Genomic DNA, 17,591 nt, shown 5'->3' on the forward strand with positions numbered 1-17,591 from the left:
TGTTAAGGGAGTTTTCCAATAATAATAATAATAATAATAATCTAAGCCCGCTGTGATAATATTGATTTTCAATTAATTCGTTTAAATCACAACCCGTTTCATTACGCAACTAGTTGCATAAAGATTGGGAGAAGAATAAATCTCGGTGATGTAACGTAAAATTTAGAGTGTTTACATAAAGGCCTAAAAATGAACGAAATAAAATGTTAATTATTTAAACATTGTGTCAAACGTTCCCGTCTGTCCCATAAAACGTGGAATTTTTAGCTGATTCCGGCGTGTAATGAATGAGCCATAAAGCTGGAATTGCCGAAAAATTGTTAATAACATTGGGCAACAATAACCCCAATCTGTCTGAAGCTATAAATAAAGTCGAGCGTCTATTTATAGAAGTTGGCCTTGGGGTGGCTCTCACCTATGCGTAGGGGAGGCAAGGGTAAGATCGCGTCTGTGTCGGTCGCGTTCGGGATCGTTGTTTCTAGCAGCGTTTGGGACCGTTGCCGAGGTCAACGGCCACACGGTCTGAGCGTTTTTTGCAACGTCTGGCTGGGCCGAGCCGCCGACTGGAGAGAGAAAGTTCACTGGGTTTTTTGCAACATTATGCAAGCTTTATTTACATCCCTATTAACCAATTGCACAGGGGAAGTGTTACACAATTGAAAAATCGCGAGTGTTAAAAATAGCCCCCGGGTTCTACGTGGGTGTCTGATTTTATATCTGACAGTTTTCTTTTCTTTGCAGATGGAGGAGCATCCACACTTATCAACTGAGGTGGAAGGCGATTCTATCCGGTGGAACCCGTAGATCCGAACTTGTGTGTTTTTTAACACAAGTTCACGTTTATGGGTACCTACTGATAGAAAAATCTCCTAGGAAGCTTGGACTGATCACGATGGCTTCGTTTATCTGTGGCAGGGTCTGTTTGAGGTAGTAGGTTGTATAGTAAGTATTACACCTATTGGGAGTGCTGTACAGCCTGCTAACTTTCCCAGACTCGCGCTCTATCATCCAAAAGAAGATTAGTTCATAGTTTTTATTATAATCAAATTGTTAAAAATTCGGGGAGAGGCTTAATTTGCCTATTCCCTGAGACCCTAACTTGTGATGTTAAATCGACTCTCACAAGCTAGCGACTCGGGTATTGGCGGATAGCACTCGGCACGTAGGCAACCGGTTTTAGGGAGTTTCGTTACTAGAAGTTGGTACGGGTTAGGTTGGCATCGCTTTGACATTTAGTCGTGTTTATTGTTTTTTATTTACTAGTTATAAATTCAAATTCTTGCTCCATGGACGACCAAAATCTTGAATTACTACTTAAATACCCTCTAATGTCACTTACAGTTGAAGGTAACAACAGACTTTACACCGGGAAAATCTTAAGTGGGGTAAGAAGTGAGGTTAGGTAACCACAAAAATAACCTCAATTTCAGAACAGAGATTTCAACGTGCACATCATTGAAGACTCCAAACACAATTTCCGAGTTAAGACCAGTTTCAGGGAGGAGTTCGATGCCACTGCTGGCAACTTAAAATCCCCGGATATTGTTGGTTTCCTCGACAAACTTACGATTTTATTGGAAGAAAAACAGAGAATTTCGCCCCAAAACCGCGTGGATCTTTACAGAAGAATCTTGCGAGAGTATTCAGAGTTCACCGATTTTTATCTCAATATTAAAAAATGCCAATTGGAATCAGATTTGTCCAAAATTTCTGTTGTAACTTTGGATGACGGGCGTCGGGAGCACTCGCTTGAAATCTACGTGGATTTCGATGAAACCACCGAAATTTTCTCTCCTCGGGTCCTCAATCTACCGGAGGCACTCCTCAAGAACTTACCATCAAAATCTGGACATTTGATTGAAATTTATACGAAGTTTTCCGCAGCAATAGAGGAGTTGCAACCTTTTTTTAACACAATGGACTCTTTGGATGAGAGTTGTTGTATTTTAGACCCTGAGCACCCAACCAGACGGGACTGTTTTCGCCGCATTTGGCTCAGTAAGCTCTTAACTTAAGTAACCAATCTAACTGCAATTTAGATCAAAATTTATCAGTTTTGGTGACCGTTGATCCTCTCAATGTCCACTCAAGACCGGAATTGAGGTTTTTGGGGCCTGAACGCGTCGTGCAGCCCTATTTACAAAACCTCAATGCAATGTTGGAAGAGTGGAATGAAAACACAGATTTGGTTGAAGGTCTTCTTCAGATTTTAGAATTGGATGCTTTTCCCCACAAGCCTGAAGAACAAAGAGTGATGTTGATGGACGTTGGAGAATGCAGCATTTGTTTTTCTTTGCGCTTCAACGAGAGGTTGCCAGAGGTCATCTGTGATAATAAGTCCTGTGAGAATTTTTACCACGTGGAGTGTCTCTATCAGGTTGAATTAAATTAAAATTAAATTTTGTTGTTTTTGTAATGGCAATGTTGCAGTGGCTGACTTCTGTCAATTCAAAGCGACTTTTTAAGCAAATTCATGGTCAGTGCCCAAATTGTGAAAAGGTAACGTTTTGTCGACTTTTTACTACAGTCGAACTTCCACAACTCGAACTTCTATTACTCGAAATTTATTTTATTCCCTTTCGTTTTCCTTAAATTTTACATGTTATTTAATTTTCTTCTCTAGAACTCGAAAATTTCTATAAATCGAATTAAATTTTGCCAACATACGATGTAAACTTCTATAACTCGAAAATTTTTTCAGAATTAGTTTGTAAAAGCCCTGATATTATAAAAATTGCAACTCGAAACGATGTAGATTTTAAAGATTCACATTTATAAGCGAAAAATGCGTTTGAGATATTGAAACTCTTTTTTTTACAATGAAAAACTGTAGTACTGAGTACATTTATAATTCTTTAAAAATAGTTGTTTGTGTACCAAGGCCAAAAAGTGTTCCTTTTTTGGCCGAGCCTTTTATTAAAGAAGGCGAGGGCAAAATGGCACTTTTTGGCCGAGATACACACAAGATTTTTTTAGCCGACATCATTAAATTTACAAGTTAATTTTTATTTCTGATTTGTTGATCTAATCATTTATAACAACTGAATAATTGTAAATATTTATGAATCCTTCAGAAAAATTCATATTTTTTTATTTAAATTTGCAGTTTCGGCATGTGTAGCTTCACAATTTGTATGAATTAGGTTTGATGTGCTTTTTGATGTTGCAGCAGCACTGCTAGACATGTTGATTTGCAATAATTCAAAACGTCTTTGTTGCACTGCACTTTGTCGATTTGATTTTACCCAACTAATTATAAAATGTCGGTAATGTCGGTATCTTGATGTAATATGCAAAACTGTGGATAGATGGCGCCACCATAGATCGACCAAAAATGCTTGTGGCCAGAAAAGACTCACTTTTAGGCAGCTTTTGAGGCCTAAAAATTCCATTTTTAGTTTAAATCGCCTAATAACAATTTTATGAAAAAAATTTATTATGCCCTAAAATTTAATAACGGATTATGTACTTCACTAAAATTTTTATCTTTTGTTTAGTTTTCCTTTAACTCGGATCAATTGAGGAGTTATTTTTCAAAACTCAATAAATCCATTTCATCAATTTTGACAAGGGATTAGAAAAAACAATAATTTGTTCAATTTTCTTTAAATTTATTTGAGGTTTTTCACTGAACAAAAAATACACATTGTTAGATTTACCCAAAATAATCCCAAAGTCAGTCAAAACTGGATTTATTGAGTTTTAAAAAATAACTTCGAGTTTTGGAAGTTCGACTGTATTTACAAATGTAGATTTACTTTATTTTTTCTATTTCAGAAAATTACGTGTCCCATGCCGGAGGTACAACTTCCGCCTGCTTGATTCTTGTAAAATAAACAATTTTTACCTTAAATAATTTATTTCATGTAAACGGATTAAAATGAAGCTTAGAAGACTACTATTTTGGTTCTATGCGTGTGCGACAAGTCATCGTCCAAAGTGAGCAACACCATGAAGGTAAAGAACATCCCTATAGCGCTCAGGAAGTGCCAGATATCATGGAAATCGTAAAACCTCAAAAGTTGACACTCTTGGTTGAACTGTCTTGATTCCGCAGGAGTTTTCTGAAACAACGGCGATAGGTACCCTTCTTCCAACTCTCCATACTTACAGACCAAGAGATGCTTTTGTGGAGGAAGAAGTACATAGCAGAGACCGCACAAATGGTTGATAGAATAAGGAAGAACCACGTCAGATTGTTAACACGCTCCTGATGGATATACTGCAAGAACACTGTTATGGTAAGTTCGCACAAGACAACACTACCTTCATTATGACGTAGAAAAAGAAGTAAAGGAGAGTATTCGCCATGAAGATCGCCAGGAGAAACAGAGCGAAATCCTTCTGGTGCTTGTAAATCCCCCAAAACGCCAACCCCCAATTACACAAGTTTCCTAGGATTAGCAAGCACATGCGCGCTCGGTGTTTGGGGGTGATGACGTTTAACGGACCGGAGTGGAATTCGTAGCGCCCAATTTGCCACGCTCTCTTAATTAGTCCTCGATCTAAAAAAAAAAAATGAAATTGGGGGTGAGTTGGTTGATTCTCACCCAATTTCCAACAGCCCATGTAATAAATCTGGATGCTAAGATAGAGGCAGGATAGGACGTAGATCACCGTGAAGAATATCCAAAAATAGAGGTTTCCTTCTAGGATCCCGATCATTCCCAAGAGGATGGCGATGGCGAGGACGCCGAAGGTGGCACAGGCTGTTGCGTTGATGTCCGGGTGGCGGTTCTGGTAGAGTTTTACCATGCACAGGACCGTCATCACGTACATGAAGCTGGAATCTGAAATTATGATGATTTCATGTTGGTTTTCGCAGTACAGTAGAATCTCGATTATCCGGGCACGGATTACACTGTGTAACAAAATTTTAGAAAAGTCATTTATCTGATTTTTTTTGTTAATATAGTTGCAATTTGGCTTTACTTTAAAGAATATAAATACCATTTGTGTGAGTTGTCTCCAAGAAAAATAATAAATTTATTTGTTTCTCGCTTTGGAAAATTAAGAATTATTTTCATAAAATAAAACAAAAGTGTTAAAAAAAAACAATAAACTAGTCAAATGCGGTTTTACGTTAAAAATTCAAAATACAATTTTTGTTCTTTGCAAGTTTCACTTATTTAATTGTTATATGACATCCCGCTATGTAGATAAACAGATCCGCAAATAATTTACATTGTCATCTTGTGCCCACTAAATCGCAGTGAGGAAAACGGCCAAAACAGAAATTTTTGAAAATATTTTTTTTCTCTTAATAAATTTGACGACATTTCGACAAAGCCAATAATCATATGTCAAAAAGTACGTCAGTCTCTAACTACAAATATGAAAAAAATAACATAATGACAGAAATCCCAGAGCCTCCCTTGGTGGTAGAAACATTTATAATCACCTTGTAGCATCAAGGGTGGCTATGAAATGTCAAAAAAAAATTGCCGCTCATTAGAAATGTGGGTTTAGATTTTTCAACTGACATTTGTAGTTAACCTCAATCATAAAGCAAAGTATATTTTGAAAAAAAACCCTCTGGTTGTGGTTTAAAATTTGAAAATTATAAACTTCGACACAAAACCATAACTGAAACGTCGTTGACGTAAGTGACATAAATAATTTTCAAAATACAGTAGAACCTCTATTATTACTTCGTATTTTTTCTTTTAATATTACAAAACTTAAAATTTGGAATTTCACGAGTAATAACAGTTGGTGTGGTTTAATGAGAAAGTACCAGATTTTTTTTACGACAAAATAGTTACTTTTATGTAATACAAGGTGTTTATAAATGTTTCTAGCATCAAAGATGGCTTTGGAATTCCTGTCATGCATTACTTTGCCGCTTTGTTCATAGTGAATATAACTGTCCTGAAAATGATTTATAATGTCACTTACGCCAACGACGTTTTTGTTATGATTTTGTTGCAAGTTTATGATTTTTAGGTTTCAAACCACAACTAGAACTGTTTTTTTTTCAAAACTTACTTTTCTCCATGATTGAGGTTTACCTACAAATGTCAGTTAAAAAATCTAAACCCACATTTGTAATAAGCGGCAAATTTTGTTGAGATTTCATAGTCACCCATGATGCTAAAAACATTTATAAACACCTTGTATGTCTGATACTATGAGTTGATTGTTTCATTTTCTCAATATTAAAAATTGTTATTGTTAAGATGTTGGTAAATTTTGTTAGTTTTTATATACAGTAGACTCTCGATTATCCGAGTGTAACCAGTAAACAAAGACAATAAAATCGACATATTTCTAAAAGTTTTAAAATTTTTGGCAACTGTACAACAGAAAAACAATTATTGTTGATTTCTCGTGTAACATTTTTTATTTCAAACAGTCTTCGCATTATCCGAGTTTTTTCTTATCTGAACAAGGGTTGGTCGACATTAGCTCGTATAATCGAGAGTCTACTGTACTTTGAATAAAAAAAACGTTCCAAATAATTCAGTTGCCTTAAAACGTATGTTATGTTTATTTAACAACTCGATTATCCGTGTTTTTCGATTATGTCCCGAGAAGCACGGATAATCGAGGTTGTACTGTACCAAATTGAAAGTTGGCTTGACTGGGACAGACGTGGTAGCTCCCGGAAAGCACCCCTTCCATTATTAGCGCCACCCCCATGGCGTAGAACATGCCGTAATGTTGCGGAATCCCATATTGCTAAAGAAAAGTTGTAAATAAAACACCCGGAAACCTCACAGCCTCACCCGATCAAAAATAAGATCCTTGTGCGTGTTCTCCCTCCAGTACGTAATTCCCGAAAACAACAACCCCAGTAGAACATACCCGCTGTTTGATAAAACGTGATTAAAATCACTGATGACGCCCAAAGGATGGGCGCAGAGGAAATTGTAATAGCAGAGGTCTTGTTGGCCGGTTTCGTTTAACATCCTCTGGTAAGTTACAACCAGTTGGATAACGGGCAATCCGTAAAACAACGCCACTGTTAAAACGTTGTACAAATACAGGTATGATTTATATTTATGTACCCGTGGATCTTTCCTCGCTAAATCACTCAAATAAATCACGGCTTTGCCAAGACGCGCCAGTTTGTCTTCGTCTATTTCGGAGACTGGGTCGTAGTCGGTTTCGTCGACTGATATATCGTCGATAACTTCAGCACCTGCAAATACAGAAAAAAAGTTTTAGAGTTGGCTTGAGAAAAATGACGTATGTCGCAGATTGATCGAGGATTTTTGTACTTACAAGTCGTGCTGGGCGTCCCGGGATCACTGCTGACATACTCCATCTGTCTCGGAATGGAGCTTCGTTTGGAACAGAAGAAGAAGCCCGTGATAAAAATCAAATAGAAGATGACAATGGAAGACAGCGTTGCTATGACTGCATTGACGTAGTCTTGGTAGGAAATGCTCGGTTTTACCATGACACTAATTTGTTTTGTTCGGTTTATCGCAGACATCCCAGTTGTTCCCAAACAGTCCGAATCGTCCGGTTTTGCCGCGAAAACGGCGAAAAAACCGTTGGGGAATTTATATTTCTGGAAGGAAACAAAGCGGAATATTTTGCGCGCGACTGTAGACAATTAAGCCTGTTTCTATACGTATATATACGTTTCGCCATTTTTCTCAGAAAATGCACATGATAAGAGTTTGAAATTTTGGGGACAAATGTAAGCGGATAAGACGAATCAAATAAATAGATTCACACCCTATATTTTATTGCATTTTTGAATTCTATATGCAAATTGAAGATCACTTTCTATACAGGGCTGTCCCAGAACTCGCGCCCCAGAGAGCAAAGGAGGGTGCCGACAGCAATGCAGATGGTAAACTTCAAAACAAAAATTGACCAAGTTTAATAGTATTCAAGAACTGATAAAAAGTTAACAACCAATCCCAAAAGCTTATTCGAGAAGTGGAGTAAATGGCCAATCCAATTTCCTAGGCAACGAGAGTCTAATATTTAACTGACCAATGGATGATAGTATGTGTCCATAGTTACCAATTTTCAAATTCTGTTCAGCTTCAGGATTGGCTACAGTTTTTTGTCTTATCTCGGTTATTTTTTGAATTAAAAAATTATGGTTTTAAAATTTTGGTTCAGAATTGTTGCCTCCATAAGCCGTTTCTCTCTGGGGCGCGAGTTCTGGGACACCCTGTATAGCGTGCAGCTAAATTGTATCATTTCTAAACTATCTCGATTTAAAAAAAAAAAATTAAATTTGCATTACAAAAAAAAATATTTCCACAAAAATTTTTGAGAATTTTTTATTTCTATTAGACCACCAAATTTGTTTAGAAAAGATCCACATAAAATTGAATTGTTTCCATTCCAAAGCATGCTTAAAAAAATTGAAAAAATTTTTTTTCGTATTTTTAGTAGAAAATAAGTGTCCAATACATAAAGTTAACCCAAAATTTTATTGTACATTTGTATTGTGCTTATTTTCCAATTAACGTGGCAATTTTGAAATAGATTATAGGCTACTTATCTCGGAAAAAAATTTACTTCTGTTGTACAATTTTTTTCCAAAAATCAATATATCTCTGAAATGGTTCAATTTAAGTACATATAGCACATTATACATAAAGCCACCCTTAATTTGTATGTAGAATCTGAAAATGCAATAATATTTGGGGTGTTTCATTTTAGATAAGCAAGTCGACTACTACTTCCGGCACAACAGGAAGTGTCGCGAATATGTGAATATTGTCATTCGATTTGTCTTATTCGCTTATTTTTGTTTACAGAATTTCTTCAAAATATCTTTTGTAGTTTATGAGAAAAATGTCAAAACTTACATATACAAGGGGTTTATCAATGCTTCTAGCATCAAGGGTGGCTCTGGAATTGTTGTTGTGCACCATTTTGCCGCTTTGTTATCATAATGAACTGAACTATCTCGAAAATTATTAATATTACTTATGTCAACAACGTTTCAATTACGGTTTTTTTGGTCCAAGTTTTTAATTTTCAGGTTTTAAGCCACAACTAGAACAGATTTCTTCTCGAAACTTACTTGAAAAATCTAAACCCACACCTGTAATAAGCGGCAATTTCTTTAACATTTCATAGCCACCCTTGATGCTAGAAACATTTATAAACACCTTGTATACCAAAGCTCCCACTCATTAAAAAGTTAAGTTGACAGCAGCGATTTTTATCTAAAACACTTGACAGCAAAAGCATTTGACCTTGACGCCAAATTGCCAAAACTCGTTAAATCTCTATTTGAATCTTTCTTTCGCAACAAATTTTTAATTAAATATTAGTTAATACACTCAAGTTTGACGTGTTAACCTTAAAAATCAATTTTTCCCCAATTTTCTCTCTAAAGAATTGAAAGCCTGATTTACACCCAAGAATTTTCGCAAATTTACACAGGAGAGTGGACTGGTATCAATGAGCTCCACTCTGGAGACATTTATAAACACCTTGTATCAAAAGATGAAAGACGCAGCTTGGATTACGTCAAAACAAATACAACAGTTAAAGGGTTAAACGAGCCGCCACTGCTTCTTTTGATAGAATAAACAGTAAAAACCGTGTGTCTTTTATTATCCCACACCATCGAAAAAGCAACGCAACTCCACGCCTTGGTGACATTTTCATTGTTTTTACTCACCGGTATGGTGATCCCTCCTTTTGTGTTAACAGTCTCATAGAACCCCCTGAAAGTTATATCCTGATTTGTATCAAAAACTGGACACTAAAACCGAGAAATTAACTACTATTTGAATTACAGTCGCGCCTTACAGTAGCGTTCTGTATGCTGACGGTCATACAAACAGAATCGTTTGAAGACACCTCCAGTATGACCGTGTCATAGTTAGAATTGGTCGCCTCTGACACATTTGTGGAGAAATTATAAAAGTAATACTTTGGTTCACTTGGCGAAATGGAAAAGTTATAAACAATTGATGGTTTAATGAAGAAGTCCTCTTGATAGTCCACTCTGACTGTGAAGCTAACATCTGTCTCGGAAGCTGTGGAGACGCTCACAACAGGGCTGTCAACGCGTCTAGCCAAACCTGGAATTTTTTCAATTAAAATTAAGTATTGACTTGTTGGTTTTACCTTTAGGTTTGTACATATCATGGCACAAAGTTCTGGAGATTTTCGTGTAATTATGGAGCCCCGAATCGCTTTCCAGGATTAGGGGTAACTGCCATGATAACAACTCCTGGGGTTGTCTTGCCACGACCATCAGAGGTTTAGAAATATACGCATTATGGCTTTTTATTGTTACCCTAGGGGGGTACTCTAACTGCAATGAAAACCGTTAATATTTGAGGATTTGCAGCCCCCATTTGTACCTCTACAGCTGAAAAGTCTAAGATGTATTCAATGGATTTGTTCAGTTCGAATTTATAATCTTGGCTATAATTCAGAGCTTTGTATTGGGGATTAAAACTATCACAATTTATAGTCACAGCACTAATTATTAATACGAGAAGAAGCATTTTCACTGTCAGTGCTTCATTTGGGTTAATTTTATATTTGGGTAAACTAGTTGACTTTTGAGGTTAGGTGGGCCGATGTCAAAGAGTTAATGCGCCGCCAGCGCTGGGGTGTGTTCATAAAGTGAGACGTCTGTTGGAGCGTGTGACGTCAGAGTGATGTGATTAACACTCTGAGATTCGCCAGAGTGTTGTTGCGTTTATGAACGGTTTCCGTGGTTATTTAAATGTTCGACAAATAGTACATCACCTAAATCCAAAACGCAATTTTCTCAAAAATTCATGACAAAAACTATACCAAACTTCTGATCTCGACATCTCGCTTATTTTTTCGAGTAAACTTAAGTTATTATACATCAGTGTACGCAGAATTTTCCGCAGATTCCAAATCTGGGATTTAAATAAACACAAGACAAAAGATAACTGAGTTATGGTCGATCAAAATTTCGCAAAGTTGATTTTCATTTTTTCTCATTTTTCGTAATTTTTAAAGTTAAATATCTCGGAAACTCTTTGAAATATTAAGATACGGTTTGCGCCATCGTTTTTCTCGGCTCATTTTACGTCAGAAAATGTTCTTAAAAGCCCAAAATTCGATAGTCGATTTTTTGCGAGAAAAAAATCCGACTCAAACGATGAAAATTTTTCATTTTTTTTATTTTTGGCTACAGCTTGTAAACTATTTGTCCGATCGATCTCAAATTTGGCCACTAGATAGATTTTGAGCTCCTCTTTCGACTGATGTATAATTCAAAGCTATTAAACGTCGCTTTCATTTTGAAAACATTGATTGAAAATCACCATAAAATAACGTTTTCAAAACAGTTTTTGACCAATGCCTCGTTTATTTATTAAGCAAACTCAACAAATTTGGGTCTCATTTTACGCAGAATTTCACGCTGAATCCAAAAATATGATATTTTTTTAAAATTTGTCAATAAATAACCGAGTTATGGCCGTTTGAAATTTTGGGTTGTCGCCAGAGGGTCAAATTTTCGAAGGTTCGAAACAATTCATGCTCGATATCTCGGAAACTATTACAGATATTGGAATGCGGTTTGCGGCATCGTTTTTTTCGCGATTTTTTACATAAGAAATCGTTTTGAGATTTTCCAATAGTCGAAATTTGCAAATTTTCGCGAAAATTCATGACTAAAACTATGGCCAAACTTCTCATATAGATATTTCGCTTAATTTTTAGAGTAAACTTAAGTTATTATACATCAGTGAACGCAGAATTTTACGCAGATTCCAAATCTGTGATTTAAATTGAGATCCGACAACAGATAACTGAGTTATCCGATCAAAGTTTCGGAAAGTTGATTTCCATTTTTCCTGATTTTTCGTAATTTTTAAACTTAAATATCTCGGAAACTATTACAGATATTGAGATGATTTCTTCGGCTCATTTTACGTTGGAAAAAGTTTTTAAAAGCTCATTTGATAGTAAATTTTTCGCGAAAAATTTTTTTTCAATTTTTTGTTTTTTAGCCATAACTCGCAAACTATTTTTCTGATCGATCTCAAATTTGGCCAGTCGATAGCTCATTTAACGTAGAATTTCACAAGGTATCCAAAAATCTGAGTTTCGTTAAAATGGACCAACAAATAACCGAGTTATGGCCGTTCGAATTTTTGGATTTTTAGATTTTCGCATTCTCGATTTATTCCAAATATTTCAACCCCGATTTCTTCGAAACTAAAAAAAAAATCAATTGAGACGGTTTGCACCATCGTCTTTCTCGCGTCTTTCTACATATGAATCAAGTTTCGATTTTTAAAAATTGAAAAAAATAATATTTAAGTAAATTTCGTGAAATTCGTTCGTTTATTATCTTTGGTAAACAGTTTTTAAACTTGCAAGTTACACACTTATTCTAATAATACAATATGCGGTTACAATACAATAACAAACTTTTGGACACGTAGATACTAGCACTAGCAAACCATAGAAATAATTCAACATTACGTTTAACAACAATCACTCGTGGACAATTTTGTACTCAACATGTTTTTTATATCTATGTACAAATACTTTCGGTGCATAATTAACAATCTATGGATTTATCTCTTTGTAAACGTAAAAGAAAACGTATTTTTCGGCAATGCTAGCGACCCTACAGGAACTGTATAATTTGGACATTTTGGTACCACTGTGTAATTCTGCATCAACCCTCCCAGTATCCCAAAACTGACCATCTGAACCATTTTGTAACCCATACAGCTTCGTCTGCCACCACCAAATGGTAGAAAGTGGTCGGGCTTGAACAAACGATCTTCTCTGATGAATCTCTCCGGTTTGAACTTCTCCGGTTCGTCCCACAACTCCTCCGACATGCTCAACTCGTAGTTGTTCAAGAAGATAACTGTCCCTTTCTCGATTTGATAACCTGCGAAAATCCCTCTTGAGCAAAACGAAGATTTTTGAAGAAACCGACTTACCATTGATAAAACTGTCGCAGTTTGCCACTCTTGGTACTATTGGAGAGGCGATCAAACGAATGGCTTCAAAAACCGCCGCTTCTGTGTACGGAAGACGCGTTCTGTCCGAAATGCTCACGCGTTTCCCCCCCAAAACTGCATCAATCTCGTTTTGGATGTTGGTTTGGACTTCCGGCTCCTTCGCCAAGAACCCCAAGAGTTTGATAATGAAGTTAGCAACGGCGGAGTGCCCGCCTATGATGTCCTCCAAAGCAAAAAGCGCCGAGTCCCACGTTAAGTTCGGCGCTTCTTCACTTTTCACGTACTGTATCAGACTGTCGACGTAGTCATCAGGCTCCGCGGAGACGTCAAACTCCTCGAAACGCGAAGAAATAATATGATTTAACACAAAGTGTCGGATTTTGTGCGTCAACTTGTTGATCCTCCTCAAGTTCCTTTCGTGGAGTGGCATCAAGAAAGGTAGAAAATCCGCGGCGTAGCCTTGATTGACCTCGTAGAAGATGTCGTCGTAGTCTTCAATCATCCTGACGAAGTCTTCGTTCTTCAGATCGAACTTCCTCGAACAGAAATGTTGAGTGAAGATGTCCGCGCACACTCGCGCGATGATTGCTTTGGTTGGTAAAGTTTCTTCGGCGATTAGAGCTTCAATGGAGCGGTTGCCGTCGCTCACCAACTCCTCCAAGGAGTAGAATCGGTTGGTGAAAGCTCGAGGGAAAGTGTACGTTTTCAGCATGTCTCTTCGTGTCTTGTGAGTGTCGGACCAGTTGCAGAACGCCAACGCTGCAAAAATGAATTGAACACACCAGAAGAAGTGGTGGTTGGACTTACAGTTCTCTTTGTTTCCGCAGAAGAGGTGCTGGTAGCGTTCGAAATTCGGTCGCGAATCGAAGTGGTGTCCTTTGGTGACCAGTGCTTCTCTTATGTTCTTCTGGCCGTTGATGACCACGCATTTGACGGACCCCAACTGCAGTCTGAAGACTGAGCCGAGTTTCTTTGCCAAGGCTGAGAAGGCTTGGTAGGGAACTTGGTACCCTGCCATGAGGTGAAGGTGTCCAATAATGGGAAGTTTTAGTGGGGTTGGTGGGCGAAGATCCTCCTTCTTCTTGTTTCTGTAGGTTTCAGCAATGACGAACGCGGTGGCTAACAGCACAAACGCAACGAGGTATAATGTGAAATGGGTGATTTTAATGAGAAACATTGTGAAGGCACACCGCGGACAAATCCACCAGAGAACAACGTTCGAGACGGTGTAGAGACCAAGTCTAAGTTCGCAAGCGACATCAATGTCTTTTATACATCTTCTAAGCATTTCAATAATGTCATTCATGTATTCGTCAGGTTTGAATATCGGTGGTGTTTTTGCATAGTGACGAAATGTGTGGTTAGTCGTGTCTTTCTTCACAAGGGAAGAAAGGAAGATGGAAGATTGTGATGTGGAGGATACGGATGTTGACTGCGGAATGGAATAGCAATTATCTTTTCTGGAAATGTTTATTTATTTAGAGTAATGGAGCGAAAGCAACTTCTTTGAAAAAGTTTCACTTTCTTGAAACTTTTTTGGGCCAAAACAACTCGACAAAACTTATAATTCTCATTTTTTCTTCATATTCTTCGACAATTCTATTTAAATTCACTGTAGATTATACAGGGTGGCCCACCTAAAACCGTCTAGCAGCTCCAGTTTCTAAGAAAAATGCGAAAAACTCAGCCAACTTTTCAAAAGGGACAAAATCTTCTCCGGATATAAAGTCAAGGGCGGTTTTGGGCATCCCTGACATCTGTCATTCTTGACTTTTCTCATTTGAGCTTATTGTCTTATTGCGATTAATTTCAACCTAGAGAAGCTCATTTCGGCTCGTTTGTTTTGTTTGTTATTTCGTTCATTTGGAAATTATGAAGTGTATAGACACAGAAACCGTTAGAATGTGCAGAAATTCAAACTTGTCAAAAAGCGAGGTCAGCAGGGGTGCACAAAATAAAACGCTTTTATTTGTTATTTTAAAGGTATCGTTTCTAATAAATCGTTTCAAGAAAATAACTAAATTAATATCCATTTCCAACATTAAAGTTACTACACGTGACAGTTGGCGACAGTGTAATCAAATGAAGAATTGACGTTTCTTGTGTCAAAAAAAATTTTTCTTATATAACTTAAAATAAAATAAATGCATCTGACATTAACAACAAACTTCAAAGTGCAGTTCCATTGAGAAATTAATTTATGTAGATCGCCAAGTTACACTCTAATTTACCAAAAATCCAAGCTAATCTCTTTTTCAAAATTTTTTAGTGTAAATCAGGCTTTCAAGTTTTTAGGGAGAAAATTTTTGAGATTAATTGTCGAAGTTGGGTGTATCATGATCTCAAATTAATTAATTATTTATGATTGTTTCAAAAAAGAAATTACAATAAGGATTTAACAAATTTCGGCAAATGTATACTTTGACAGTTATTTCTTTATTTAGAAAAAAAAATAGAAATTTTTCTTTCTCAAACTTGATTGCTTTCGAGCAAAAATTGGCAGAATAAAGAATTTTATAATAAAAAAATGGAAATTTTTAAAATTTGTGTCTTTTGCTCAACAATTTTGCAATTTGGTACAAATATTAAACAGCTCAAAAGTAGTTCTCTCTCTAAATTTCATAGGTTTTCAACAAAAATTGGCAGAATTAGAAAATTTATTAAAAAAATTGATATTTTTGGCTTATGTTAAAAATATATTTTTTTTAAATTTGTCTTTTGCTCTGCAATTTTGTAATTTGGTGCAATTAATAAACAACTCAAAAGAAGTAGCCTCCCCAAATTTGATAGCTTTTGAACAAAAATTGGAAAAATCAGAAATTTTATAATAAAAAATCAAGATTTTTGGCCTCTTTTAAAATAGAAAATTTCTAAAATCTGTGTCTTTTGCTCTACAATTTTACAATTTAGTACAATTAATAAACAACTCAGAAGTAGTACCATCTGCAAATTTGATTGCGTTAGAACAAAAATTGGCAAAAGTAGGAATTTTATTTCAAAAATATTGGAAATTTTAGTTTCTCTTGAAAACAAAAATTTCTAAAATTTGTCTTTTTTGCTCTACTGTTTTGAAATTTGGTACAATTAATAAACAACTCAGTAGTAGTACCCTCTTCAAATTTGATTGATTTCGAACAAAAATTAGCAAAATTAGGAATTTTATTTAAAAAATATTAGAAATTTTGGCTTCTCTTGAAAACTTAGGTGAGCCACCCTGGATAAATTCGTTTTGGATTTGTTTAGATTTTCTTTAATCTGAGGATATTTTTTGTTCTTCTTGAATCTGTTTAAAATTCCCTTAATTATAATTCTTTTTATATTCTTTTTGGATTTCCTTTATATTTTCCGTAAATTTTGTGTAGAGCCTCTAGAATTTCTCTCTAATTTCTTTTCAGACTTCTCTTAGATCTTGTTTAGTCTTCATTACATAAAAAACTGACGTCAGGAATGCACCATTTAGATGAACCACCCTGTATAAGATCGCGAGATCATTCTTCCCAAATCCGAATGTATTTTGTTGTTTTTGTTTTTGAGTTGAAGCGACAAAAGTAAATATTTATGTCACAATCCCAAGGATTTTTTTAAACTTGACCTGACGGAACAGGCATCAGAATTATTGGATTCTCTTTAGGTAATTTTTATCTTTATTTTCTCTGAATTGTCTTGAATTTTATTATTATTTCTTTTTGATTTTCCTCAAAAGGTTTTCCTTAGCAGCTCATTGCCATCAGTCCGCTCTCCTGTGTAAATTTTCAAAAATTCTTTAGGGAGAAAATTGGGGGAAAATTGAATGTAGCCGTTGTCAAATTAAAGCGTTCTAATCCATAATTAATCCAAAATTTGTTGCAAAAAATAAAAATTTCAATACAAATTTAGCAATTTTGCAGGACGATTAGCTTCTACGCATTTCACAGTTGCGTCAAGGACAAACTATTGTGCTGCCAACTGCTACCGATAAAAATGGCTATTGACTGCTACCAACTTAACTTTTTAATCAGTGAACCGATAATAATGTTCGTATAGTGACAGACTGAATGACAGAAAAGTCACTACATCTAGACAATAAACAGTGTATTATACGCGCGAAATTTAAAATAACAACTGTCCACCCAGTTCGGGTAGGAATTTAGTGTTTTTAGTGCATTGTACAGCATAAATTGCTGCCAACCTATATGCCAACTGTCAAGATCTCGCAATTTCTCTCATATATATTTTTTTACATTTTTAGTTTTTTTTAATACCAGAGCTCATTAAGAAGTTAAGTTGACAGCAGCTTCTAGCAATTTTTGTCGTTCAAAGTTGGCAACAAAACTCAAGCATGCGTAGAAGCTAATCCTTATTAAAATCTCCGTTAATTAATGTGAGATTTTGATCCACTCCACTTTGACGACGTGTAAAGAACGAAAAGCCTGATTTAAACCCAAGAATTTTCGGAAATTTCTTCCGGAGAGTAAACTGATAGCACTTTAGCTATGACACTGTGGTTACATAAAACTCGGCGGCTCATAAATCTTTCCGAAATTTTAATAGCCCCGTTTGTCAGTATGGGAATTAGGTCCATCTCTCCAAGGTTAAAAATAACGAAAAAGCAGACAAATCGTCGACGGTTCGGTTCTAACGACTGAATTCCTCAATTACTCAGTCGTTTCAGTAACCGTTTTGACATAATTCGCCCATTATTAATAT

At 36.0% G+C, this 17,591-nt stretch overlaps 3 protein-coding genes across 5 annotated transcripts; 1 reads left to right on the forward strand and 2 right to left on the reverse strand.

The window, feature by feature from the left end:
- The first annotated feature begins 1,148 nt into the window (after window positions 1–1,148).
- Window positions 1,149–3,856, forward strand: Fancl (E3 ubiquitin-protein ligase Fancl). 2 transcript variants are annotated; one of them, XM_088031806.1, is made up of 5 exons: window positions 1,149–1,385; window positions 1,431–1,998; window positions 2,040–2,377; window positions 2,431–2,499; window positions 3,778–3,856. In XM_088031806.1, exons 1-5 carry the CDS (start codon window positions 1,287–1,289, stop codon window positions 3,820–3,822), a joined length of 1,119 nt encoding a protein of 372 aa, XP_087887932.1. In that variant the 5' UTR covers window positions 1,149–1,286; the 3' UTR covers window positions 3,823–3,856. The 2 variants fall into 2 exon arrangements, with proteins under 2 accessions (XP_087887932.1, XP_087887933.1); XM_088031807.1 differs by having other exon boundaries at window positions 2,055–2,377.
- LOC148177827 (SID1 transmembrane family member 1-like) lies at window positions 3,841–10,568 on the reverse strand. The gene is made up of 11 exons (XM_088031805.1): window positions 10,299–10,568; window positions 10,060–10,249; window positions 9,739–10,013; window positions 9,608–9,691; window positions 7,228–7,519; window positions 6,729–7,144; window positions 6,564–6,681; window positions 4,551–4,790; window positions 4,267–4,505; window positions 4,112–4,222; window positions 3,841–4,064 (listed from the first exon to the last, which is right to left on the reverse strand). The coding sequence occupies exons 1-11, from the start codon at window positions 10,443–10,445 to the stop codon at window positions 3,888–3,890; spliced, it is 2,289 nt and encodes a 762-aa protein (XP_087887931.1). The 5' UTR covers window positions 10,446–10,568; the 3' UTR covers window positions 3,841–3,887.
- Window positions 10,569–12,209: 1,641 nt separating this feature from the next.
- Window positions 12,210–14,082, reverse strand: LOC148177828 (cytochrome P450 307a1-like). Of its 2 annotated transcripts, XM_088032553.1 has the most exons (3): window positions 13,713–14,082; window positions 12,885–13,664; window positions 12,210–12,832 (listed from the first exon to the last, which is right to left on the reverse strand). In XM_088032553.1, the coding sequence occupies exons 1-3, from the start codon at window positions 14,080–14,082 to the stop codon at window positions 12,507–12,509; spliced, it is 1,476 nt and encodes a 491-aa protein (XP_087888679.1). In that variant the 3' UTR covers window positions 12,210–12,506. The 2 variants fall into 2 exon arrangements, with proteins under 2 accessions (XP_087888679.1, XP_087888678.1); XM_088032552.1 differs by having other exon boundaries at window positions 12,210–13,664.
- Between the last annotated feature and the right edge of the window lie 3,509 nt (window positions 14,083–17,591).

Source organism: Gnatocerus cornutus, chromosome 3, assembly GCF_029298725.1.
Source record: "Gnatocerus cornutus isolate USDA-ARS CGAHR chromosome 3, icGnaCorn1.1, whole genome shotgun sequence".
NCBI classification, from domain to species: Eukaryota; Metazoa; Arthropoda; class Insecta; order Coleoptera; family Tenebrionidae; genus Gnatocerus; species Gnatocerus cornutus.

What these genes read in the sequence shown, in the direction of transcription:
- LOC148177827 (XM_088031805.1), bottom strand. Translation starts at nt 10,445, where the DNA reads ATGCTTCTTCTCGTATTAATAATTAGTGCTGTGACTATAAATTGTGAT. An exon ending in AGGATCTTATTTTTGATCGG is followed by an intron (nt 6,682 to 6,728) that starts GTGAGGCTGTGA and finishes ACTTTTCTTTAG; the next exon opens with CAATATGGGATTCCGCAACA. An exon ending in ACAAAAGCATCTCTTGGTCT is followed by an intron (nt 4,065 to 4,111) that starts GTAAGTATGGAG and finishes CCGTTGTTTCAG; the next exon opens with AAAACTCCTGCGGAATCAAG.
- Fancl (XM_088031806.1), top strand. Translation starts at nt 1,287, where the DNA reads ATGGACGACCAAAATCTTGAATTACTACTTAAATACCCTCTAATGTCA. An exon ending in CCGGGAAAATCTTAAGTGGG is followed by an intron (nt 1,386 to 1,430) that starts GTAAGAAGTGAG and finishes CCTCAATTTCAG; the next exon opens with AACAGAGATTTCAACGTGCA. An exon ending in TTTTCGCCGCATTTGGCTCA is followed by an intron (nt 1,999 to 2,039) that starts GTAAGCTCTTAA and finishes ACTGCAATTTAG; the next exon opens with ATCAAAATTTATCAGTTTTG.
- LOC148177828 (XM_088032552.1), bottom strand. Translation starts at nt 14,082, where the DNA reads ATGTTTCTCATTAAAATCACCCATTTCACATTATACCTCGTTGCGTTT. An exon ending in CTGCGGAAACAAAGAGAACT is followed by an intron (nt 13,665 to 13,712) that starts GTAAGTCCAACC and finishes TCATTTTTGCAG; the next exon opens with CGTTGGCGTTCTGCAACTGG.